Raw genomic sequence first — 25,859 nt, 5'->3', positions numbered from 1 at the left:
GGCAGCACAAAGAAGCACATGGCGGCACAGAGAGGCTTGTGTCCACCAGACCCTGGGGGGAGGAGGTGTCACAGGGCAGAGCCCTACAGAGAGGAGCCTGCAGGGAGCTGACAGACGAGTGAACAGCGAGTGATCATCCCATAAAAGGACATTGAGAAAGCGTGTTGCTGATGTGGCAACACGGGATAGGTCATAAAGAAATAAAGAAATACTGTGCCTTAGAAAAGTGTATAAAACCAACTCACTCCTTTGAATAAGTGATTCCGATTCCCTGCTGGTCTGAGTCCGAGATTCAATCGCTCTTCCTGACTTTACTCTTATGTTTGATATATGCACTGGGCGTATTGCTAAGGTTCCCCACATCTCAGTTTCCATGTATGCCAAAACAGAAACAACTGTGTTTTAACAACTAACAGGTCAAAGAGTATTCACTTGTGACCTTCTCTTCTGTATCACAGATAGAAGTTATTTTTGTCATTGTCCTCCATAACTTATTTCAAGGGATGGGGGATTCTGGGTGTTCCCAGTTCTTACTGGCTTGATTTGGAGGGGTAAGACCTATATCTGCTTCAGGAACTTTGAAGCTGTTTCTATTTTTGCTTTGGAACAGGAAATAAAACATTTTTAAATTAGCAGGTTTGGATAAGCTGCATCCTACAGGTTTAAAGGCACTGTTGAGGAGTTTGACTGTTAATGCTGATTTTCAGTAACTCTTGCTACACAGGGGAAATTTCAGGAGTGCAAAAGAAAGGTAACATGCCAATATTTAAATAGAATAAAAGAAATGAGCCAGGAAATTATAGTCTTGTCAGTGTCATATAATTCCTTGGAAAAAGTAGTGGAAGAGATAATAAGAAACTGAATTAATAATGAATTAAAAGTGAGTAGCAGAATTAATGCCAGTTCATTTGTGTTTATGGAAAATAATCCTATCAAACCAGTTTCACATTATACTTTCTGTAATATAGATTGGGATAAAAGCTGAAGAAAATGTGATTTTGACATTCACCAAAGCTGCAGACTTGACAAAGTAGTTACACCACTACAAATCAATCTGTTTTGTTTGGCAAATTTAAAAGTGACTAGGGTTTTTCATCATCTTGCAAAGCTACTAAAATGAGCCCTATTAGCAAGCCTTTGTGTGTAATATTGGCTAGGGATTTTCTCCTTCTTTTGACAGCAGAAAAAGGTATTGTTCCTGGCAGCAAGAGCTAAATGTGTTTGGGCTGAGACTTCCCTACGTGCTGCTACATATACAGTAGGTGTTTAGTATGAGGGTGGTGAGGCAGTGGAACAGATTGCCCAAAGAAGTTGTGGATGCCCTGTTGTAGGCCAGGTTGGATGGGCCACTTGGTCTAGTGACAGGGGTCCCTGCACATGGCACAGGGGTTGAAATCAAATGGTCTTTAAAGCTTCCCACCAGCCCAAACCATTACATGATTCTATGATGGTGAAGTTCTAGGCTGCATGGGGGACTTTCTATAGGAGAGTCCCACCAGGGTTGGGCGTGGTCAAGCCTGGAACTTTGGAGAGGGGCTGTTGCTAAGCAACCTCACAGCCTTTCTGTAAACATTCTGCTGCAGTTGGCACATAGGGTCCATCTCTGTTACTCTGCCTGCATGGGTATGTCCTGTCATTACTGTAAAATGTCCTAATTTATATAAAGTGTGGGCCTTTGTGCTTTGCAGCCAAGCTCTTGAACCTGAGCTTTTTTTGGGAACAAGTGCTTGGGTCTGTTTAAGACTTCCAGGTCAGAATATGTCCAGAAGGGTGTATTTGGCAGGTGCTTCATGTGTAAAGTACTTGGGCACAGCCAGTGTTTAAATTAGCTACTGGACTCCTCATTTTAGGGTTGCCAGGTCCAGAGAGATCTTCACATCTGAGCCTCTGTTATGTGTGGGCTGGTTCTTGTGCACCAAAACAATCACTTTATGTTGTGACTTTCAGTAGATTGAAATCTAATTTTCTTGGCATCAGAAGCACCTTCATGTTTAATGAACTTTTCTTTCATGCTTACAAATAATTTTCTAATGACAGGTTGAGTTAAGATACTGCAGAAAGTGGGATACAAAGTGAAGCAGTCCTAGTGTTTCTGTCTGTGTGTCTGTAACTTAATTCTCTTTGTGAAGCCCACACTGACATTGTTTTCTGAAAGGTTTGCAAAATGTAACAGCAATGAGATTTTTTTCCAGCATGTGTAGTCATAGAAAATCAGTGTAAGACCTTAACTCCAGTTACAAGAAGAATAAGCAACCTTAAGAGTTGGAGTTGATGATCCTTGTTGCTTCCTTCCAACACAGAAGACTGTGATTCTGTTGTCTGAGGAAGACTGTGAACTATAAATGACTTAATGCTATCATGCAGAGCAACCTAAGTGCAATGACAAACTTCCAAAGTTTCTTTCTGTTTTCTTATACGATCTTCAGAATTCATTTTTTTATTGCTAAATGAGATTTTTTTTTTTATCGTGTTCAGCAAGAGGGGAAAATAAATCTGAAAATGGTGTATGTTTGCAATTGCTTAACCGCTTGTTCTTAAATCCCTCTGTGAAAAAGTAAACGTTTGACCTAACTTTTAAGTAGTGTTGAAAAACTTGGCTGGAGGTCAATGGTTTGCTTTGTGCACACTATATTGAAGTGTTGTACTGATTATGTGTGCTGGTTTCAATGAGGTTTTTTTGTACCTGCCTATCTTTGCTCTTACATCTTGTATCTTAGTACTTCAGAAGCAGCCTTGCAAAAAAGTGGATGATGGGGACTATATTTGTAGGGTATTTCACATAGAGGAGTTATTTAGTTGAATTTTTAATTTAGCTCAAAAAACTTCTTCCAGTGCATAGTTTGGTCATGAAAACTATTTATTTTTGCTCTCCAATTATAGTTTAATATCTTATAGTCATGTCAAAGCTGCACTCTAGGGGTGGAGGAAATACCTTCTTCAGAAGAAGCTCAAAAATAGCAGTGAAATGCTGCAATATATGCCATAAACTATGCTTTCTGAATTGCCTTATGACTTTTGAATGGACTCTGCTTATGAACAGCTGTCTCAGGGCTTGAGTTTGTGCTTCAAATCTTACTAAAAACTGATGCCTGCTTTATCTGTATTTGTTCTTTTGCCAGCCTTGCCTGTGAACTCAAGTAGTCCTGTGTTGTAAGAGGAACTCGTGTTAAAATGATTGACTGCAGCCATATTTCTTCTTAGTTTTCCTGTTAAGTTAGTCCGCTGTCCTTTTGAATGACAGGTGCTTTGTTTTTTGAACATCTTCATAGCTTGCTTTGATAGGTCTTTTTCTTTGTTTACATCTGAATTCCTTTATGTTTCTTTGGGGTTGTTTGCTTGTTTTTTATGAGACCAGAATTTTCCATAGTAATTTGTTTGTCATCTCTCAAATGGCAGGATGATTTTTTTTTTTGTCTGCTAGGAATTGCTTTGTTCTAGATTCTGCTACACTCTTAGATTATTTACCTGGGATTAATAGATGCACTCTTTTTTGTATCTGGTGAAGTGATTAACTATCACATGTACTAAACCCTATTTTAGAGCAGAAATATGTACTAAACCCTATTTTAGAGCAGAAATACTTGTTATTAGTCCTGGGTACCAGGGATTTGCTCTCATTCTCTCCTCCTGTGCCTAGTTTAATCTTTTGTGTATATGGAATGCCTTGATAATGTTACTATATAACCACCAAATATGCCCACAGGTTTTTTGCATATTTCTGACTGATCTTTCTTGTCTCTCTTAATTAGGAAAGCCTCAATATGGGAAGAGCAAACAATGAAGAAGCTGATGATCCAGGTAACATTGTAGGCTATTTCTGCTTTAAATTTTCTTGACTATTCTCTAGCCAAAAGCCTTGTCTTAAACAATTGAGATGGGCTGAACTACTTGTTTTTCCTCTATTAAAGAATTAATTTTGCTATTGCCATTACAAGCTGTAAGCTCTAGGGCTGTATTGTAATGAGCTCAGAACAGGTATTCAGAGAAAAAGAAAATCCATGTTTTTCCAAAATGCTTACAAGATAAAAGGTTGTGGACAGGTGGGCATCTGTCATGTAGCATGTTTTGAATACACCACATTTGCAACAGTACTTATACAACTCAACGTTGTGTTAATGTGCAGGGGTTTCAACAGAAAGAAATGAAGCAAAAGAAGACAATGGTCTGCGTCGCTCCTTCCGGCAGAGGAAAGCTGTTGAGCGCTATGAATCTCCATTGGAAAGTAGGTGTGCTGGGCTGACCTTGGCTGGACACCTGTGCTCGCCAAGCTGCTCTATCACTCCTGCTTCTCTGCTGGACAGGGGAGAGAAAATAAGATGGAAGACATCTTGTTGGTTGAGATAAGGTAGTTCACCAAAGCAAAAGCGAAACATTGTGCACAAGTAAAGAGAAAAACGATTTTGTTTTCTACTTCCCATCAGCAAGCGATGTCTGGCCACTTCCCAGGAAGCAGGGCTTCAGCATGTGTAGTGATTGCTCCAGAAGGCAAACATTTTATATAACAAATTCCCCACCTTCTCCCACCTTCTTAAGGTTTATATCTAAGCTGATGTCATCTGGTATGGAAGATCCCTTTGGTTAATTTGGGTCAGCTGTCCCAGCTGTGAACCTCCCAGGATCTTGCCAGCTTACTGCTTGGGAGTGGAATGTTGGGGAGACAGCGCTGATGCTGTGCTGGCACTGCTCAGCAGTAGTCAAAATGTTGGTGTGTTGTCAACACCTTTCCAGCTACCAAGGCACAACACAGCACTGTGAGGGCTGCTGTGGAGAAAATTAACTCCACCCCAGCCAGACCCAGTACAGTATGTTATACAATACTATATATTATACAGTTTCTTTTGAGAGCTAATTTCTTGCATGGAAGTGGGGGGTTGTTGTTTTGGGTTTTTTTTAAAATGAAAATACATGCACACAACTTCTTATATTTCTTACTTCATTCTGCCAATAAATTTTATTGAATGCATATATCCTGTGCACGTTCTGTTTTGGTTTTTTTTTTTAACATTTGGCATCCTTATTGTTGCTTTCCAGTTAAATAAATAACCTATCTACCCGTAAAAGAATAGCGATTAAAGACACTTAATAATCTTACTCTTGTAGTTTTCAATTTTTCTTAAAAAGCAGGTGTGTGTCTTTTTACTTCTATTATGCACAGATTAAACCACCCAACCTCCCCCTCCTTGAAACTTTCCGTGAACTTAGAGATGAGTAATACCTGTGCCATTTTTTGCCTCTTTGACTATCCTGGTTTCTCTCAAACTTGTTTGTAACAAATTCTAAATTCTTTGCTTTCAACAGATGTAAGAAAACGTAAGCCAAGCTCTTCCAACCATACTTCACCTGTCAAAGAGAGAGATTCAGGCAAAAAACCTAAAAGGTTGGTATATGGCTTATGACAGTTCTCCTTTCTCAAGAGCGCTGTTGAATAATGCTTTCAAAGTTTTTTGGACTGGTGGTAATTAGAGATTAAGATAATTGCAGATTATTACTGTGGTAGTCTGAGGGTATGAAGAAAAGAAACACTGCAGGGGAGGCCATCCTTTGTACAAGCCATTAGATTTTATTTGAAAATGTCGTATTTTTGGTCACGAAAAAGGTGATGATGAGGGTCATGGCTGAGATTGTGTAACTGAAATTCATTTTTCTGGAATGGAAGCCATAATCTCCCTCTGAAAATCTTAGACTTGAAGGGTATACAAATTAAGATTTAATACTTAATCTTAAAGGGTACAAATTATTAAAACTGAAGAAGACAACTTAAAGGCAAATTTCAATGGATTTTTTTTAATTACTCAAGAGAGTTCATGTTTCTTTATGAAACTATCCTTAAACAAGAAAAATGCCTAATGAAATTCTAAATTAAAGTTGCAATACTCATATTTGTAAGTGCTAAGAGTTGTTATAATAATTAACTCAGTTTAAAGTTCTTTATTCATGGCCATTAAACATAAAACAGTTGGAATGAATTTCTAACTATTTAGGAAGTTTGTGCTCATTTATAAGGTCTTTTGGATTCACTTGCTATGATTAGAAAATCAAAAGTCATCTAACTGCATCATAAATTAGGAAGCACTTTTTTCTTTCTCCTTAATTCAAATTAGGTCTCTTTCGGCCAGGTCTCGGAAAGATGACATAAAGGGAGTTCCAAATGATCACCCGAAAACTGAAGCAACTCGGAAAGGCAACTCAAATGAAGTTCACAGGGATCACATGGAAATTGGAGCAAGTCTGGCTGGTGTGGAGCAAATGCAAATAGATGGTTCAGTAAGTATTTTTACTTCATTGTGTCAGTGAGATATTTGCAGTATTTATGAAAGCTTCCAGTAATGGGCCATCTACAGCTCCCTTGGCTTACAGTTTTGTCTCAAGGAATTTGAAAATCACCACTAACATTTTCTTTGTACTGATACCTAATTTCTGATGGAACCTTATCGAGGTTGCAGCTTTGTTTAACACGTGTTCTGTTGACTTCATCTTTAGGCACAATTTGATGGTGTGGGTGGTCTATCTGACCACATTTCAGCTTTAAAAGAGATGGTCATTTTGCCATTGCTTTATCCTGACATCTTTGAGATACTGAAATTTAAACCTCCGAGGTAAGAGACACCATTTAAAACTATAAGTTCTTAACTCACTTATTTTCCATGCTTCAAAATTTTCAGCAGTGTTTATGGTTCTTTTTAACACTAGTAAAAAGTAATTTTTAAAAAAATTGATAGAATACTGCATATATGTATGTTCAGAGATTTCCTGTGTGGCAAGACTATCCTTTAAAAGTGTCTTGCCTTTAAAAGGTGGAGTTGCAGGTTTTTTCTTTAGAGTTCTGCATACAAGTGGACTTGATTAGTTTGTGAGCAGGAAGGAATTATCTGCTGCTAGTTAACTGTAGTTTGTTTTGTGGAAGTCCAGTTCTGTCTTCCACCAACTCTTTTTTTTTTTTTCCCGGAAGTATTTTCAGGTATTAGTTTTACAATTGATAGGACTTGCAACCAGAACTTTGCATTTTTTTTTGTGCTTGGGCTAAAATAAGAATCTGTCCCCTTCTTATACAGCTAAGCAAGTTCTGTGTTACAAAATGAGATTATTAGGGATTCACTGACTTTATATATCCCTGGTCAGCAAAAGTCAGTCATGGTATATTAAAATAGGACTTTAAATTCTTTGCTTCCAGTAACTTTAAAAGTATTACAAACACTGAAAAGAAAATCTGTGTTTTGCTTCTTTATTCTTTGAAGTTCTTTTTGAAGCAGCAGTGCATTGGCTCTTCTAGTTGATGGAAATACAGAAATGCAGAATACCTTCCCATTTTTAGACTACTTCCTCTTCCTTAATCACCAGTAAGGGGAGACCAAATCTAGTAAATTAAAGCTTTTTAAAGCTTTACTCTCAAATCTTGAATTTTGTGAAAAAAAAAGAATGAATATGCAGTTTATCATTGAAAAATGAATTGGTGATTGCTAAGTTACCCCAGTCTCAGATTCTGCATTGAAAGTGTGCTCTTGTTTTGCTCCACTGTACTGTCACCATCTCCGCTGGTTTGCCAGAAGTTTTGAAAATGTCCTTCTGGGATGCTGCTCTCTTTTCTCAAGGTTTTGCACATCTGCATTATTCTCTTGGTTCATTTTGTTTGCTCCCTTGCAGAATTGTGTAGGAACACTTTTGACTTTTCTCACACTTCAGCTGTTGCTATCTTATCAATGAAGTGTTTATCTTAGGAGAGCAGAGTCATGTGTCTTAGGGATGGGGGTTGCAACAGATACTTTTCCATGTTGTTTTTTCTTATGTGAATTTTTTTTAACATTTCTTTCTTTTAAATTGTAGAGGCTGTTTATTCTATGGTCCACCAGGGACTGGAAAGACCCTGGTTGCTCGTGCACTTGCTAATGAATGTAGCAGAGGTGACAGGAAAGTAACTTTTTTTATGAGAAGTGCTGCCGACTGCATGAGTAAATGGGTGGGAGAATCGGAACGACAGCTCCGTTTAGTATTTGAGCAGGTAGGGTTGAAACATGCCATGTGTTCTGTTGGAGTTGTCACTAATTTTTTGTGGTCGAGAAGAACTCACTCTTTTTCATGTTTTATCATCTCCTTCCACTGAAATGGGATTATCAGTGTTCCCTTTTTCAGTGGAGTGTCTTGAGATGTATTGAAAAGATTAGTAAAGGAAACGAGAAAATCACCACCACCCTCAAAAAGCCCTCCACCATGCACACAACCCAAACAGTCATAAAAAAGGTCTCAAGAAGCAACAGATGATGGCTTTAGATGAGAGGGAAACAGATGCAGGGTGAAAACATGTTAATTTAAATTGGTAATGGAAGGTCGATTCCAGAACTTTGAGTCCTGTCTCTGTTCTCATGGTTGCCAAATAGCTGTAAAAACTACTGGTATGATTTGTTTCCTGTCACCCAGTCTCAGTGGGTTGACAGGTTGCTGTTTTTCATTAGGTTAATTAGTAGAGATCCCTGATGCTAGTCTGAAAAATCTAGTTCCAGTGCCTTTCTGACCATGTTTCCATGTATTTCCTCTTTCAAGCAGTGCTGCTTTCCTGATGTCAATATTCCTGTGTTTTCTTTGTAGGCCTACCAGATGCGACCTTCAATCATTTTCTTTGATGAGATCGATGCTCTTGCTCCTGTACGGTCCAGCAAACAAGACCAGGTTCATAGGTAGAACATGTTTTGTGTCTATGTAGAAGGTGCTTGATCTTTGTGAAAAGAAGACCACAGCCTATTTAACTTGATGTGACACATTCATTTATCCTGAAAACTAGTAATTCAGTTCTAGTGGATTTCAGGTGATTTTTAAGCAATAATGGAAACAATTTGCTGAGCTTGGTATCAGCATATGGTCTGTGTTCCCTTATATCTGTATTTTGCTATGTCTTAAAATAATTATTTCACTGACCAGTATCTTGTCAATAAAAACTTGTCCTTTTTGAAGGATCAGTGGAGAAGGTTATGTGAGACTGAAGAAAATTTACTAAACCAGTGAATGAAAATAGTATTTTTCTGCTAGCTCTGTTGTGGGGACACTTCTGACACTTATGGATGGCTTAGCCAGCAGAGGAGAGATTGTGGTCATAGGAGCCACCAACAGACTGGATTCTATAGATCCTGCTTTACGAAGACCTGGGCGCTTTGAACGAGAATTCCGCTTCAATTTACCAAACAAAGAGGTCAGAACTTCAAATCAACCTTATGTGGCAAAGTCCATCTTTGTAACAAACCCCTGTAACAAGGCAACATTGTGGAGCAGTGCAAGTCTCCATCTGAAGTGTAGAGCTTGGACACAAGAGGGATATCTGGAGACACTGCATTTTACTGTGGAGGGCAGACCTGGTACTGAATATATATAGGAATAAGATGATGTCAACAAGTAGTTGCTTCTCTCTTGGACAAAGATATGAAGTACACTGCACAGGTGCAGCACTTCAAGTTCAATGGCAATAGCTAAGCAATGAAGAAACTTGTTTTATAGCAACCAAAATATTGGGGTGGGGATGGATGGGAGAGAGATGGTGTGCAAAACTGTAATCCTGATTTTGTGTTTTTTCTCTGGCTATCACGGATATTTTTAGCACTTTTTGGAGCAAAGATAAAAGGCTTATTGGATTGAAGGCTAGTAAAAGTGCATGAAACAGTGCATTTAGCACAAACATTTGTATCCAGTTTTTATCTGCTCTCGGGAACAAGAGACGAGGTCCCATGAAGCAGATCTAATACACAATTCCCTGTGTCATGGTTTGGTGTGGCCTCCCTGCTACCTAAAACCAGTCCATGCCAAACCTGCTGAGGAAGAATTCTAGAAGTGTGCTATAATTAATCTGTGTACCAGGAGATATTTTGCTGAAAGACTTGCTAGGATCAGAGATGAGAATAGGTGATGTTTGACATTTTCTGGATGAGTGACAGTAGTTTGAGCCATAGTTTTTGTTCTTGGTAGCAGCTGTAGCAAAAAATGGAGTGCTAGGACTGTTTTCTTTGAATGAACTGGCAGAAAAGCAAATTTGATGAACTACTGAAACCATCACTGAGAAATTTTGCTAAAGTTGAGAGAATTTTCTTTGATGCAAAATGTCTGTTTGCAGATGAGGCTTTTACTACAGTTTGTTCTTGAAAATCGTTCGGTCTCACACTTATAAAACTCACTTTTTATGGAAGATGCACATGTCTTATTTCATCAATCCTCTACAAGGGATTTATGTAAGAATTTAAGAATTATTAAATTTCCTTCTTGAAGAAGCAGCAAGTGTATTAATAACTGGCTTTTAAAGTACTTAGAATTTTAGCAAACAAGAAAAGTATTTGTACTAGTGTGAGAGTTTTGGGGGTTTTGTGTTGTGGTTGTTTTTTTAAGAGAAAATTTAAGGCAAGCTAAAATGCAACCATTGTGTTTCTAGGCAAGATTAGAAATTTTCAAAATTCACACACGAGACTGGACCCTGAAGCCATCGGACAACTTACTTGAAGACCTGGCTGAGAAATGTGTTGGTGAGTTTGTTTGGTCTGAGTTGGTTTGTTGGTTTGTTGGTGAGTGTGGGTCCTTTTCCCCTGGGCAGCGTTCAGCCACTCTGCCCCCAGCCTGTAGTGCTGCATTGGGCTGTGACTGAAGTGCAGGAGCTGGCGCTTGGCATTGTTGAACCTCGTACCACTGGCCTTGGCCCATTGATCCAGCCTGTCCACATCCCTCTGCAGAGCCTTCCTGCTCTCCAGAAGATCAGCACTTCCACCCAATGTAGTGTTGTCCATGACCTTACTGAGGATGTACTCAGTCCCCTCATCCAGATCATTGATAAAGATATCAAAAAGGACTGGACTCAGTACTGAGCCTTGGGGAACACCACTAGTAAACCCTCTGCCAACTGGATATAGCATCATTCCCCAACACTCTGGCCATCCAGACAGTTTTTAACCTATATAACACATGTATGTTGACATAACGTTTGGTTCTTGTTTTGTTTGTCAGGATTCGGTGGTGCTGATATTAAAGCTCTGTGTGTTGAAGCTGGGCTCTGTGCTTTGCGCCGCCGTTATCCGCAGATACATGAGAGTGACAAGAGACTGAAGATAGATGCCAGATCAATTAAAGTAACAGCAAAGGATTTTGCCATGGCCATGCAGAAGATTGTTCCAGCATCTCAGAGAGCTGGGGCTTCACCTGGGAGAGCACTACCACCTATTTCAAAGCCGCTGTTAGAAAACACCCTGGAAAGAATTTTACAAGACTTGCAGAGAGCATTTCCCCATGCAAAGCTTGCACTGAAGAAGAACCAAGGTATTACAATAATACCTACTTGTTTAAAATCCTGCCAAAGCAAAAACTTCTGATTTGTGCAACCGACATACACAAACCTCTCAGCCATAATGACAGTGCAATTTTATACTTTGTGTGTGCACAGTGCAGGATGGGAGCTGTGTGTGACTTGCAACATGCAGTGGAGAACTATGGTTCTCTGCCGGAGCCCCCTGTTACTGACAGTAGCTCACATCACGTTAATCATTTCAGAGATGGATCTAAGGTTTCACATATGAGGCACTTCTTTCCAAGTTGTAGAATCATAGAATGGTTTGTATTGGAAGGGACCTTAAAGGTCATTTAGTTCCAGCTCCCCTGCCTTGGACAGGGACACCTTCCACTAGATCAGGTTGCTCAGAGCTTCATCCAGCCCGGCTTTGACCACTTCCAGGAATGGGACATCTATAACTTCTCTGGGCAACCTGTTCCAGTGCTTCACTGCTCTCGCAGTAAAGAATTTTTTCCTGTCATCTAATCTAAACTTACTCTCCTTCAGTTTGAACCCATTTCCCCTTGTCCTGCCACTACATACTCTTGTAAGAAGTCCCTCTCCATCTTTCCTGTAGGTTTTCTTCAGGTACTGGAAAGCTGAAATTAGATCACCCTGAAGCCTTCTTTTTTCCAGGCTAAACAAATGCAATTCTCCCAGCCTTTCCTCACAGGAGAGTTACTCCATCCCTCTCATCATCTTGTTGGCCCTCCCCTGGACTTGCTCCAACAGGTCCATGTCCTTCCTGTGCTGGGACCCCAGAGCTGGATGCAGCACTGCAGGTGGGGTCTCACCAGAGCAGAGGGGCAGAATCTCCTCCCTCACTCTGCTGCCCACGCTGCTTTGGATGCAGCCCCAGCTACAGTTGGCTTTCTGGGCGGCAAGAGCACATTGCTGCATCATGTCCCGTCTCTCATCTACCAGCACCCCCAACTTCTTCCTGGCAGGGCTGCTCTTGATCTGTTCATCCCCAGCCTTTGTTGATACTGGGGATTGCCCTGATTCAGGTGCGGAACCCTGAACTTGGACCTGTTGAACCTCATGAGATTCCCATTGTCCCACTTCTTGAGCTTGCCCAGGTCCCTCTGGGTGGCATCCCATCTTTCAGGTGTGTGAACTGCACCACTCAGCTTGGTGTTGTCAGCAAGTTTACTGAGGCTACACTTGATTCCTTCATCTATGTCATTAATAAAGATATTAAATAACACTGGTCCAAGTATGGACCCCTGAGGGACACCACTTGTCGCTGATGTCGACTGAAACTCTGAGCAATTAATTGCCACCCTCTGGGTGTGACCATCCAATCACTTTCTTAGCCATCTAACAGTCTGCTCATCAAATCCATCTGTCTCCAATTTAAAGGGAAGAACATTGTGAGAGACCATGTCAAAGGCTTTACAGAAGTCAAGATAGATGACATCTGTAACCCTTTCATTGTCCACTGATGTAGCCAATAATTATTACTAATGTAGTAAATAAATGCTTAAATGAGGGGAGAAGGGTTTTTCTGGTATCTAGGAACTACCAAAGTTGTTCCTGATCAACTTTATTCTAAGGAAAAAACCTCCCAAGTATTTGTCAACAGAGTGGTAATACCTGATGCAAATCATAGGACATAGGACAGCTTTGTATAGACTTGTGCAATCTCCTTAGGTCTGTGGTAGGGTGAACTCTTCAGATAACAGCATTCAAATGACAAAATGCAAAAGAAGTGGTTTCCAGCACTGATTTCAAAGGTGTATTAAAGCAAGAGTGAGATATGAACTATTCAGGAAAGTTAACAAATTTCTCTTGTCTTTAAATCCTATTTTAGGGAATGATAGGATTGACGGTGATGATGACTCACCATCAGTCTCTGAAAAGAAGCCTGACAGCAAAAAGGCAGAATTCCGCACGTTCAGCAGGTACATGTTTGTCCTCCTTCTGGTTACATTTTTGAGATGGCTGCATCTGTAAAATGTTATGCAAATACGTGAAGGCTGCTAGATGAAGGAGTTAAGGGTGTGTGTGGGGGTGATCAGTATTTGCCAGAATCCAACTCTGAAGATCCAGCTGGGTACTAGATCTAATTGTTCTGACTACACTGTCCTAACTTGTCAAACTGAATGGCCTAGCCCTCTTTTACTAAGTCAAACTGGCTCACAGATTATTAAAACATTGATTTAAGCCATAGTATTCCTTGAAAGATTCAAGACCCCAAAAATGTTCATTCTGTCATTTTAGCTTAAAAGATACCTGTGGATTCATGTAGCCATCTTTTGCTCTTCTACCTTCCAAGATGGTTGAACCAGTAGCACATTATGTATCAGAAACAAAATCAATAAGTGGTTTGTTAAATCACTGTGAGAAAAATTTAAACAGTCTGCATTTTTTACCTTTACCCTACTGAGTTTATGTTATCTTTTGACATTTTAATTGTGAAAGTCATGTAGTCCAATAGTTCTAAAATAGATTATTGTCAGATATTTTTCTGCCTTCCTATTGCTGTGCTGCCCAGAAAATATGACTTGCTGAGCTTGGTTAGGTCTCTAGGATCTTTGACTTCAGCAAGTAAAGGTACAATAGTATGGTGGTGAGAAAATGCACAAACCTCTTCACAAGTGTATTTCATGCAAGTAAAGCAAGATGATTAGGAAATTAATACACAAGTCAAAGATGAAACCAATAGAATGACTAAATAAAATGTCTTATACATATTTAGTGTAGTGCTGTAATTTAAACCATCCAGTCATGTTCTTCTTCAAATACAACTAATGTGTTTCAGTACCCACATTAATCTTTTTTCCTAGAAATGTAGTTTTGTCCCTTTCTTCCCACTGTCCCCAGGAACTGTGGCCAAATTTTAGCTAAATTTGACACCTGTAATAAATTTGACACCAAAAGTCAAGACAAGCTGAAAATGCTTGTGTATGGACAGTGAAGAGACACAGATTTGTTTCTGCTGTGAGAATTGTTATTTTGCCCCGTATCAGGTTACTGACCAGCTGTTTTGTGTGTATTTGCCTGGACAGTCCCTCTGTGGGACTTAAGAACTATTACTTAACCCAGCCAAAGGAATAGCAGTCATGCTGGGGACTGCCAGGATTTTTTAGCAGAGGAGTGATACCAGTTTTTGAGAAATTAGACTTTGATAAATAGACTGGTCTTCTTTATCACAGACCAGCCTATTATTTGGTAGAACATGGAAAATATTTACAGGAGAAAAAAAAAGTATAGGAAAAATATTTAACATCTGTGTGCCTCTTCATCACTCCTTTTTAAACCTGTTTTCTTCTTATTGTTGTAGAAATCCTTCTTACCAGCCAACATCTTGCAGGCCACGGTTCTTACTAGTTGAAGAGCCAGGATGTGGGCAGGCTTTTGATTTGGCCTCTGCAGTATTACATGCCCTGGAAAAGTTTCCAGCTTATACACTGGATCTACCAACCTTATTTGTTAGTACCACATCACAAGAAGAAACATGTTCGCAGGTATCTTTTTTTTGTTGTTGATCTCATAGGATTCTTGAACTATATAAACTAGTGAAATAAGCACAACTCACTATTGGTGGAGTTGGCCTGATTCGAATTTGCTGTTATGTTTGCTTTTGTATGAAAATTCACTTTTCTTGTAGATGGAATGATACTGAATAAGGACATTTATACATAGCCATGTTTCATTTCTATTTGAAATTAAAGAGGGACGATGTTGCTTGCAGCTTGGGAAGATGGGAGGTTCTGCTAATAAGCCCCTCTTTGTGGCAAGTAATCCTGCTGGTCTTGAGGGGATCCAGAAAGTTGTTTTTGTTGCTTCTTAAGTCTCTGTGCTCCCAGCAGTTGGCTCTGCATCAGCCTGATGGCATCATGCACTTTCTGTAGCCTTCTTTTTTATTGTATTTGTAGGGCAGCCAAAGTTTTTGTGAAAATAAGTTTTTTTGCATATACATATACGGCTTGTACTGCTGCGGTGAAATGCATTGAAAGCATTAAAATTCATGGAATGCTTAAGTGTGTAAACTGATGTGTGTCGCTTAAGTAGAAAAAATAAATATGAACAGATTATTGCAGTTTTGATTTTTTACCTTTAGGCAGGAAATCAATTTAATTACTTGGCATCGCTGTATTAAAATATCTTGATCTTCATTAGCAGCATTTTAGAGCTGTATAAGTCAGGACAGACACATCATGTGACTGGATACTTGTTTGCTACACAGGAGGAGCAATTCTCTTTTTGTTATGTTATTGTTGTACCTATGGCTATATAAATACCCTGTCTACTGCATGGATATACCATACATTTCCTATCTTGTGACAGGAACTCCCTGCATGTTGTTACTCTAAAATGGTGCATGGGGAGATTTGCCATGTGTTGCCACTTCCCTCATGCAGTAGATTCATGTCCTCTTCTGTGACTGAGATGCCATCTGTAGGCAGTGGCTTGTGGTCGTTCAAAGCAAATCATCTGGTCTGATGGATACTTTGATAATGAGAACAATGAGAGCCTGTGAGCGATTCAGCTCTTAGGCAGGCTCAGGACTGGTCATCTCTTATAAAATGTGCTTGAAATTATGATTTGTGACCAGGCTTCTTTTACTGTGTTAGCCCTGATCTTTTCACAGAGGCCTTTGTTCAGGCTGTGCTCCAGTCTAACATGGGTATGGGCCCACACTGAACTGGAAATGCTGCAGTTGCAGTTGTGTAGTGATTTCTCCAGGCTAACACATCTTGCTGAAGGGTTAATCTTGATTTTTCATGCACATCATCATATCACCTGAGTTTTGAGGCTCTTTAGGAGTTACCTTACCCCTAAGTAGTTTTGAAATCAGATTCAGTTCTGTGTCTGTCTGCATAGCAATGTCTATACTTGAAGCAAAGTGAAAATTCTACCCTATTGTTAAGGAGTTGTTCATTTGTTGGTTTGTCTTGATGTCTTGGCTTTATGCATTCTTATTTCACAAAAGAGTTAGACTGATATGTAATTACTTAGTGGTCTGTTCTACATGATGTAGTTTTCTTATGCAAGCTTTCCTTTTACCAGTTGATGCGAGAAGCTCAAAGAACAGCACCAAGTATCATTTATATCCCACAAATCCCTTCGTGGTGGGAGGCCATTGGACATACACTGAAAGCTGCTTTTACAGGACTACTGAATAACATTCCATACTTTGCTCCAGTTTTGCTCCTTGCAACATCTGATGTGCCACATGAAGATCTCCCAGAAGAGGTATTCTGTCTGTACTTTTCTTTCTTTGTTACTCAGTTTATTGTTAATTTACAAATCCTTGAAACATTGGAGTACTGTGCTGCTCTTAAGCAGATTCATGCTGTTCTTACTCAGGCACCAGAACCCTGTGTCTTAAAATTTCCTTAGACAAAACAATGCTGAAAGCATTTGTTTAAAGTCTTTTCTGAGGAAAGGGATTGACTTTGACCCAACTTTTTCTCCTTTCTCACACGCTCGTGCTTACTAGACAGACACATAGATACACTTCATACAACTGATTCAGTGGCTTCAAGATGGTTAGGTGTGTACTTGGTGAAGAATACACAGTGCTTGAAAGGTAGCTGGGAAAAAGATTGTTTTCTGAAAACATTTTTACTGAAAAAGTACTGTGGTCACACTCTTAGTGATAGAATGTAATTTCTAATTTAAATTATTTCACAAAAAATTCAATTTCTTTCTTCATCTAGGTGGAAACCTGGCAAATTAAAAAACTAAGGACCAACTTCTGTTTAAGCAACTTGGAAATAAATTTTTAGTTGTATTTCTTAACAAAATTGATTAAAAACACATGCTGAGCTTTGTAGAATCTGAGAGTGTTCATTAAAGGAAGGTGTTTAAAATGGTAATATGCTGCTCTGATTATTTTGTCTAAGTAACAGAAGTTTCTATAAAATTAATAAGTGCCTTCTAAAATTAAAAAAAAAAAACCAACCCATATTACCAAAAAGTTGGCAATTGTCTGCTGAGCCCTGCGTCTTCCCTCTGTAGCTGTCATAAATATTCAAGCTAAAGGACATCAAGCCAGGTAAATGCAAAATAAGCAGTGTTTGGAGTGGTGAATGTCATTGCTTTTTCATTGGTTTATCATACATTTTTCATGGATCTTAAACTCTAGAAGGTTCATTAGAGAAGGTATTTTACTTGGCAGTGCTATGAAAATCTAGCCTTTTAAGGCCAAGAAGTTAACTTTTAATAGCTTGTCTTACCTACATGAGTATTCAGTGTAATTTAGAAATGCACTCATCTGTTTGGAATTTAAAATAAAAAAAATGTTGTGGCCTTATATCTGAAATCTCTTTTCTTCTCATGGTCTAGATAAAAGCATTGTTTAATACTAATCGTGAAGAAGTTTTCAGTATCCCACGGCCTACCTGTGCTGAAAGAAGAGGGTTTTTTGAGGACTTGATTATGAAGCAATCTGCTGAACCTCCTGCATCAAAAACCAATTCAGGTAAGGATATTCTACATATAAAACTTTGTTGCTGTAAGTTAACAGCTAATACAGCATTTGCTTTGGTGATAATTTTCTGTCAATCTTTTTTCATGGGCTTGCATTTGAGTACCATGAATTGACTAAAGTTTTTCCCTGTTACTGCAGAAAGGTACCCTACTTCAGGTATAGGATACTTCACAGATACTCTATTTCACATGAGGAGAAATCCTGACTTAAATTTGTGTCATTCCAGGTTCTCAGGTACACCTTCCTGCAAGATGTGCTCAGGTGGATGGGCAACCACAAATACGGGACAAGAAAGCAATCAAAATTCAAAAACGAGGAGTGTATGTGGATTACTCTGAGCTCAGAGTAAGTCTAACTTCAATTTTGTTAATACTGAAGTGGGACATTTTTTTTATGATTGTATATTAAGTCGATTGTTAACCAATGCCAATTCAAGCAATTTGTGAGCGTGATATATATCTTGTGAAATAATTCAGCCTGTAAGGGACTGTGACTCTTGTTTCCACAGCTGATGTAAACTGCTGCTCTTGCTATATTTTAGAAGATAGGGCTCTCTTCCTAATTGTTAATGTAAAAGGGCTTTTTAAATTTTAAAATAGCCCACAGAAAACCTGCTAGTACTGTTAGTTATTAATGCAGTTTTTATGACGGGTTGGAGTAGGGTTGTTTTGTTTTTCTATTTGCATGTTTTTCATTTATTAGGAACCAGAAAAGGACCTTGATTTATGGCTTTAAACCTGAAATTAGCAGGTTGACCTGAAGCTTGTCCTGGATAAAATACTAATACCTGCTTTGCCGAAATTCTTTCAGTGTTAGAATCCAGTGTTAGAATTTTGCATTCATACAGTTACAGTGTTATGAGGTTTTTCCAGTCCTCTATAGGAGAGAAGTTGTTATCCTAGGCTGTAGCTGGGGAAAGGGTCAAAAGTGGGCCTAGCCTAGAGGGTGAAAGAGGTTCCTTTGCATGAACTGGAGAGGGACCAGTAAAAGGAGGACCTGATTTTCAGGGAATATTGCTTGGACAAAAATTCAGGAAATTGCTAGTTGAAGTCCTGGAGTTTGGTCAGAGCAGAAGAGGCTGCTGTTCACCTGCCCGAGAAAGGGAGTATTATTTGGATATTTCCTCTGTATGGGGAGAAGATGACCAGAGTGGAATCCCCTTTGGTGAACAGGCTTAACCACACAATTTCTGTCACATTTTTAAGCTGTGACATAATCTGTAGAAGTGAAACTAGCTTTCTAAGGCTAGTGTCCTAAGCAAATTTCAGGGGGTTTTGTTGTTCTCATCTGCCTCCGTGTGGAGAGAAGCTATATAAGTTTTTCTAGAGTCAGGATGCTAATAGCATGCACTCCAAAGTTATTGCCAACTAGACAAATGGTATGGTAGAGTCCTTACAGATGATTCAGCTTATATATATTTTTCAGCTGTGAGGAGAAAGCTGCAGTCATGAAACTTGTCTTTTTAGAAAACTTGTTTCCTTAACATGAGTGTCACTAGAACTTGATGCTTGTACCAGAGAACGACTTTGGAACTCTCCTGAAGTTAATAAGCTGGGTGGACCTGCAAAATACCTCTGCTTGGTTTTCTGTGGGATGGGATTTTTTATTATTTGTTTGGATTTGTTAAGTTGGTTTGATGGGTGGCGGTTTTTGTTTGTTTATTTGCTTGGTAATAGGGATAGAACTTGACGAACCAATAGAAAAGCATGCAGTCACCTATGTGGCAGCAATTAGAAGTAGTTTCACAGGGGTTGTTGGCAATGCACCTCTGTCATGTTCTATATGTTGTGTTTGCAGCAGCTGAAAGCAGGCTGTGTGGGTTTTGTGCCTCTTACCTGCATGTTGGACAGAAGGAAGTTCAAGGGAATACTCGAATCTTGTGCTAACCGGTCTGAGTGAGGCTGAGTTAATGGCAAGCAGCAGTAATATTTTCATTGGGTGTATCTGCTTTCTTAAGCTACATCTTCGTGACCTCACACAATACAGTTACTGAGCAGCTCCAGCAGTGGTCCACTAGCTTGTTAGTGTTGTATTCCCGTAGACTATCACATTCACATTTCCACAACAGAAGGGACCGTGTGAGAGATTGGTAATTTGCTACAGGTGGTCACTCTGCTGGTTCATCCACTCTTGATTTGAAAGGTAGGAGCTAACTGGTGCTTGGCACAGTACACATCCAGATAATGGGTAGAGGTGAGCACCTAAGGAGCTTCTGTTTCCAGCTGGCACAGCTGTATCTGGAAGATCTGTAGCATGGCTTCCAAATACACATTTTCCAGGGCCCTGTATTGCATTGTGGCTTTGTGGTGGCAGCTACTTTATAATGAAGTAGATTGTGTCATAGTGATTGGCAATTATAATCATTGATGTCATAGATTGATGAGTAAGAAAATATTGTCTGAACTTTAAATCATCCTTTTTCCTGAAGTGTGAAAAATTAACTTGTTTTCTCCAGTTAAATCTTATGAGACAATCAGCTCTCCAAAGTGCCACTTTTATTTAACAATACAAGAAAGTAGGACATACGTTGTCCTATTCTGAATTGTAGTTTCCACTTTTTTTTCTTCAGAAAATGTTGGATGCTGTCGTCATGGCAACTGAGAACGTCAGTATATCAAGCATGGCAAAACTATATTCTATTCTTAGCATGTGCATTTGCCAACATCGGGAAAATCCCGACAAAACCGAATTAGTCGAGGTAAATTTTTTTGTCTTCTAGCACTTTCTGTCACATGATATTATGCGTGTATGTGAATGTTATGCAGATGTATGTGTTCACTGTGAATATCACCATTATTTATCACTCTTTACTGCTTAGTTGCCTGTGTTACAAGACTTTTGTCTCAGGTGGGAAGACATCTACCCATATTGCAAACTCATTGTTGTATTTAGCCTAATTGTTGGCAGTTTCAGCAGAAAAAGGCAATGGGTCCACCTACATAGTGCATCTCAAACCAGTTAATCTGTCTGTCACTAGTCCTTCTCCAGAGCTTTTTCAGGGTAGGGGACTGCGAAAGGAGAGCTCTTTTCTCAGTGTGCCACTTCCTCTTTCTCCCCTTGAAGGCAGGCACACATGGTAACACTTGGATAGCACTCATTCCATTCTTGAAAAGAAATCAGGTATGAAACATTACAAGAATTTTGGGCTTTTCTGTAGGCTCACTAGACTTTCTTTTTAACTTGGCATGGCTCAAGCATCTTTAATATGACATGTGGGGAGCTTTCTGCCTATGATGGTTTGGAAGCTAGTGAGCTTCCTCGAAGAGAAGCATTTCTAATTTGTTAGAACTCAGCAGAAATCTTCCACAGGCACGCATGGTCCCAGGCAGGCATTCTCAGTATTGAGTTGTTTTAGATAGATTGGATATTCAGTCTCCAGATTCAAAATCCTTGAATCCATTTGTCTTTCAGATGCTTATGCATGAAATTACATAAAATTCTTTATGCTTCTCAGTCTGCCTTAAAAAAAAAGAGGAAGCCTCTTCTCTTTAGCCAAGGAGGCTATTCCTGAAAAATGCACCCTTCTCTCATCTAGCAAAATAATATGTTTTAGCATGAGGAGGGATTTGTTTATGTTATATCAGGACTTGTGAGCTCTTGTGACTGGAGTTGATTTCTTTGTTCATTGTCTACATCTAGTTCCAGCTTTCACTTGTGGCTCTTCAGGAACTATCTTCTTTTTTATTGTTGAAAGCACCTTGATAGAGATCTATTGGCCCTTGAGATAGATCCCTGCAGTTTCTCTAGCCTACTCTCTGTTTTGGGTGCCTAAGGATGTGTTTGAAGCTAGTGGGGCTAGAAGGACATTGGGATTGTGGTAGCACATGTATTGGCTAAATATTACTAATAATTGTATGTATGTACAGATTCTTGATTCTTTTGATGAAGAAGTTATCAGGGTTCTCAGGCTTGTATTCACACTGACTCCTAATTTGTCTTATTTTTTTTCTTATTAGGATATGAAGAAAGAAATTGCAGCCCTCATCTGGCTGTGATACTTGACTTCAGTATACTTGACATACTCTAATGCTCGTGTATGGCTCCCAAATAGATAAGTTATATTTAACGTCTCACTAATTGTAGCACCTATAGAAAAAAAAAAAGAAAGAAGCTAAGCACATAACTGAAACCAGGCATAACAGAGTGCTGAACCAGTGACACTCGGTGAAATGATTAATATAATGCCAGATTATGAGGAACAAAACAAGGCAAACTTACTAAACTAGTTAATTCTGGTAGTCGATCATGCTAACTGGATCAAGAAAGGATCTGCGTGAAGAAGGGAAGGCATCAGCTGAAGAAAAGTGGGCACCAGCTTGAAAGAAGATTGAGCATGTTGGCTAATTAGCATCTGAAATGAGAGAATCATTCAACCAGTAGAAGATTGAGTATTAATTAATTGGAAGACTTATGTAATTGGGATCCAATCAACATTAGTGTCTTTGCAAAGTTTTGATAGTATGCTGGCTTTGAGGATTTACTGTCTACCACCCTTCTCTGCACAGAACTGCAAATAAATCAAATACCTCTACTTTGTGTGGATCAGCCTTTTGCACACTGGGTGAAAGAACCTGTTTCGGGACATCAGTGGTTTTTTTTTTTTTTTTCAAGAAAACAACATGGAATTCTTCTAAAGCATATTGATCCTGATTCCTGCTGTTGTCTCAAATCTTCCAAACATTTTTTATCTCTGGAAGACACTAGAACTGCTTATTGTTTTTCCATCAAGTTTATTTCTAGTGAAGAGCAGCAAGCTGAGTGGCCAGGAGTAGGACACAGTGTGCCATTCCCGCTTGTGACTTTGACTGCCCAGTCGCCTCACGGGGATGGGTCGGGGGGCATCCGAGCGCCCCGTGTCCCGGGATGCAGGGTAGGGTGGGCGTCGTAGGCGACCCCCGGCCGTACCACTGCCGGCGACCTCCAGGGCTCCAGCTCCAAGTTTATCCCTTTGGATCCCCTTGGATTCCCCTCGCTCAGTAGCCGACGCATCTGGACGTGCTCCAGTGCGCCCCGGCCGCCGCAAGAGCCGCGGGATGCAGGGGGACAGGAGAGCCGGCGAGGCCGTGAGTAGCCGGACGGGGGGAGCCGGCGGGAGGCGCTGACCGGCGGCAGCGGGTGCCGGTGCCGGCCGGGAGGCTTCGGGACTCTTGGGGGAAGCTGGGAAACGGGAGTCCCCGCGCGAAAGCACCGGAGACCGCTGTCCCATGGAGGGAAAAAAGAGGGGATAAACGAAGTCTAGGGTAAGCGCGTGCGGCTGCCGTCGGGAGCGCTGCCGCGTGTGAAGAAGCAGCCGGGGGAGTAGCCGGGGGTTGCCCGGCCGGGTCCCCTCCAGTACCGTCCCCCTCTTCTGGCAGCTCCGCTAAGGAAGGAGGCTCGGAACAAACCCTGGTTCACGGGGCTGTGGCAGCGTGCTGAGAGCCAGTCCCTGGGGTGCCTGCACCCCTGGGAATACAACCTTTCTGCATCACCTCATGGTTTGCTGGTTTATTTGTCCTTCCTCTTTCCCGTTTATTTTGATTCAGTTTCTTATCTGAAAAGTTACCTTACGAAGACTAAGTTAGACACTGCTTTGGTTTCATTTTGGTAATGGTCATACAGAAAGTGCCCCCATTTTGATGACAGAAAGGCACCAGAACCAGTGCTCAACACAAAATATGCATAACCTCTGAGTGCATTTTAGCTAGTCTGAAATGCCTGTGAAATACTCTTTAGTCAAGTGTTTATGTGTTCTAGTTTTGATGCTTTAAAAACAAAACTCTTTTTAAAAAATGGGAACTCATTTGTGCTTAATTAAAACTCATAATCTAAACTGGTGAAAATGTTACTTAAACTTTTTATAATCTTGGCCTACCCTAGTAAAAAAGAGGCAATTTATATGGCTGTAAAGGATGCCAAGTAGCCCATGCTTTCTGCATCTCAGTGTTGCTACTTCAGTAACTGAATCATTTAACTTGCAGGAGTTCAGTGTTTTTAACATAGCCTTCAAAAGCTAAAAGTCTTCTCTGATATTTCCAAGTCAGGCTCTTCTTTCCAAACTGTCTTTCATTTCAATGGAAAACACAGACCAAATCCAGCTCAGAAATGGTCTGCCCTGCCTTGGAGTGAGGCTTGTCAACGACTCTGTTTTCCTCCCATGGAACCCTTTCAGGAGTTTCAGTTGTACGGATTAGGTTTTGTTTAGGTTTTTTAATCCATCATTTTCAAGACTACTGAACTAAGAAGGAAGAAATCCTCAGGGGGGTGGGTCAATGTTGTTGGTTTGTTTTTTTTTTTTTTCCTTTCAAAGGATTATGGAATCTGCTTTAAAATTGCTGCTTTGCTTTTGCAGTCCAAGCCATGAGCAGGCAGTGACAATTTCTTCTGGAGAATGCCATGGGAGACAGTATCAAAGGCTTTACTAATGCCCAAGTAGAAAACATCCACAGCCTTTCTCCCATCCGCCAAGCATGTCACTGTCTTGTAGAAGGAGATCAAGTTGATCAAGCAGGACCTGCCTTTCATAAACCTGTGGATACAAAAATGCTGTTAGCAAGAATTTTTCTTGCTACTTTCTAAGTCCATGGGATACTTTTCTCTCTCACAGAAGATATTCACAGAGTTTATAAACCATGAACACCTGTGACCTTGCCGAGCCTTGTTTATAGTACAGTTGGAAAATATTTTGAGAATGGATGTCTTAGGGTTTTAGCCAATCACCCCCAAGGGGTGGCTGGTCCTTTGTCCAATTAGACTATGAAGAAAAAGTCTATAAAATAGTTTGTAAAATAATTTAAAAAATCAATCTTGCTGCACAATTCCTGCCTGCTGGATATCTCTCCTCCTCCCTACAGCTGCAGGATGAGGTAATATAAACCCATGCTAGCTGAGCCTGATCTCATGGTTGTCTTGTGTGTTCCATGTGATGGCACTCAAAATGATTTGGACCATGACCCTCCCTGTCACCAAGGTCAGGCTGACAGGCCTGTAGCTTCTGGGATGCTCCTTCCAACCTTTCCTGTAGATGGATGCTACATTTCTCAACTTCCAGTTAACCAGGACCTCTCCAGTTAACCAGGACTGCTGATAAATGATTGAGAGTGGCTGGGCAAGTTCTTCTGCCTTCTCCCTCAGTACCCATGGGTGGATCCCATTGGAGCCCATAGACTTATGGGTGTTTTAAGTGGGGTAGCAGATCACTAACCATTTCCTCCTGGATTATGTGGGCTTCATTCTGCTTCCAGTCCCTGTCTTCCAGGTCAGAGGGTGAGTACCCTGAGGACTGCTGTCTCTCTGTTTCCCTTTGCATCAAGTAAAGGATGGAGATTCTCCACAGCTCTCCTTTTGTTGCTGATATATTTGTAAAAACATTTTCTGTTGCCTTTTACGGGCCTAGCGAGATTAAGTTGTACTTGAGCTTTGGCCTTTTCATTTTCTCCCTATATAACCTCCTGACATCCTTTTAGTCCTCATGTACTTCACACTTCTGTCATCTTCTCCATCATTGACTCATGTTACCCGTTCGTAGCATTACCATGGACAAGTAGAGGAACCTTGTCTGGTTTCTTCGACTTTCAGCATGAGATTTAGTTTGGTGTACTTGTTATGAAACTTTGGATTGTATCTTGAACAAGCCCTGTCCCATGGCCATCAGAATTTTCCTCACAAAGTAAATGTGGATAGTATCATCCTCCTTGCAGAAACATGGGTATGAACAAGATCAACAACCATGAAAAAGTCTCTCTTTGGTCCCTGTTGGGTTTCTGTGGGTAAATGCTATCCTTCTGAAAGAAATCTTTTAATGCCCCTCTGAATGCTGTTATAAATGGAAGAGAGATAGAAAATCTCTCCTAACTAGACTTTACTCTCAGGAGAAAGTGTTTTTCTGCTGCACTAAGAGTACAGAAGTTTAGCAGAAGACAAACACCCTTGTTTTCTAGCTGGTCCTCAGAGGGGCTGGGTACAGCTGGACTTAAATTCTGATTAGAGTCAATATACATGGTTCACATAAATATGTTTTTGCTTCTTTTCCTAGGAATTTTCCTCTGATAACATTGAATGTTTCAGTGAACACCAAGATCAATGAGAAAAATGTGTCCATTTTAGACTCTACCTTTGACAAAAGCATGGAAATACTAAGGGAAATATCAGTTG

The 25,859-nt window shown here is 40.1% G+C and overlaps 1 protein-coding gene across 2 annotated transcripts; it reads left to right on the top strand.

Annotated features, from left to right (window-relative positions):
• The first annotated feature begins 1,576 nt into the window (after positions 1–1,576).
• Positions 1,577–24,401, top strand: LOC121668586 (ATPase family AAA domain-containing protein 2-like). 2 transcript variants are annotated; one of them, XM_042036470.1, is made up of 18 exons: positions 1,577–1,623; positions 3,750–3,798; positions 4,124–4,222; positions 5,299–5,377; positions 6,117–6,264; positions 6,481–6,596; positions 7,822–7,996; positions 8,581–8,669; positions 9,019–9,178; positions 10,403–10,493; positions 10,969–11,277; positions 13,101–13,191; positions 14,574–14,757; positions 16,304–16,489; positions 17,585–17,720; positions 17,956–18,074; positions 20,299–20,427; positions 21,686–24,401. In XM_042036470.1, exons 2-18 carry the CDS (start codon positions 3,762–3,764, stop codon positions 21,722–21,724), a joined length of 2,187 nt encoding a protein of 728 aa, XP_041892404.1. In that variant the 5' UTR covers positions 1,577–1,623; positions 3,750–3,761; the 3' UTR covers positions 21,725–24,401. The 2 variants fall into 2 exon arrangements, with proteins under 2 accessions (XP_041892404.1, XP_041892402.1); XM_042036468.1 differs by having other exon boundaries at positions 6,102–6,264.
• Positions 24,402–25,859: the final 1,458 nt, after the last annotated feature.

This window comes from Corvus kubaryi, unplaced genomic scaffold (genome assembly GCF_017639235.1).
Source record: "Corvus kubaryi isolate FWS band 111438036 unplaced genomic scaffold, C.kubaryi_AGA036_p1.0 37385, whole genome shotgun sequence".
Lineage (NCBI taxonomy): Eukaryota > Metazoa > Chordata > Aves > Passeriformes > Corvidae > Corvus > Corvus kubaryi.
Note: the sequence above shows the minus strand (reverse complement) of the source record. Positions and strands in the feature narration are given on the sequence as shown.

Bases quoted from the DNA above. Each gene is read 5' to 3' on its own strand.
- LOC121668586 (XM_042036468.1), top strand. From the start codon at position 3,762: ATGGGAAGAGCAAACAATGAAGAAGCTGATGATCCAG. The intron at 6,597-7,821 runs GTAAGAGACACC...TTTAAATTGTAG, and splicing joins CTGAAATTTAAACCTCCGAG to AGGCTGTTTATTCTATGGTC. The intron at 20,428-21,685 runs GTAAATTTTTTT...TTTTCTTATTAG, and splicing joins ACAAAACCGAATTAGTCGAG to GATATGAAGAAAGAAATTGC.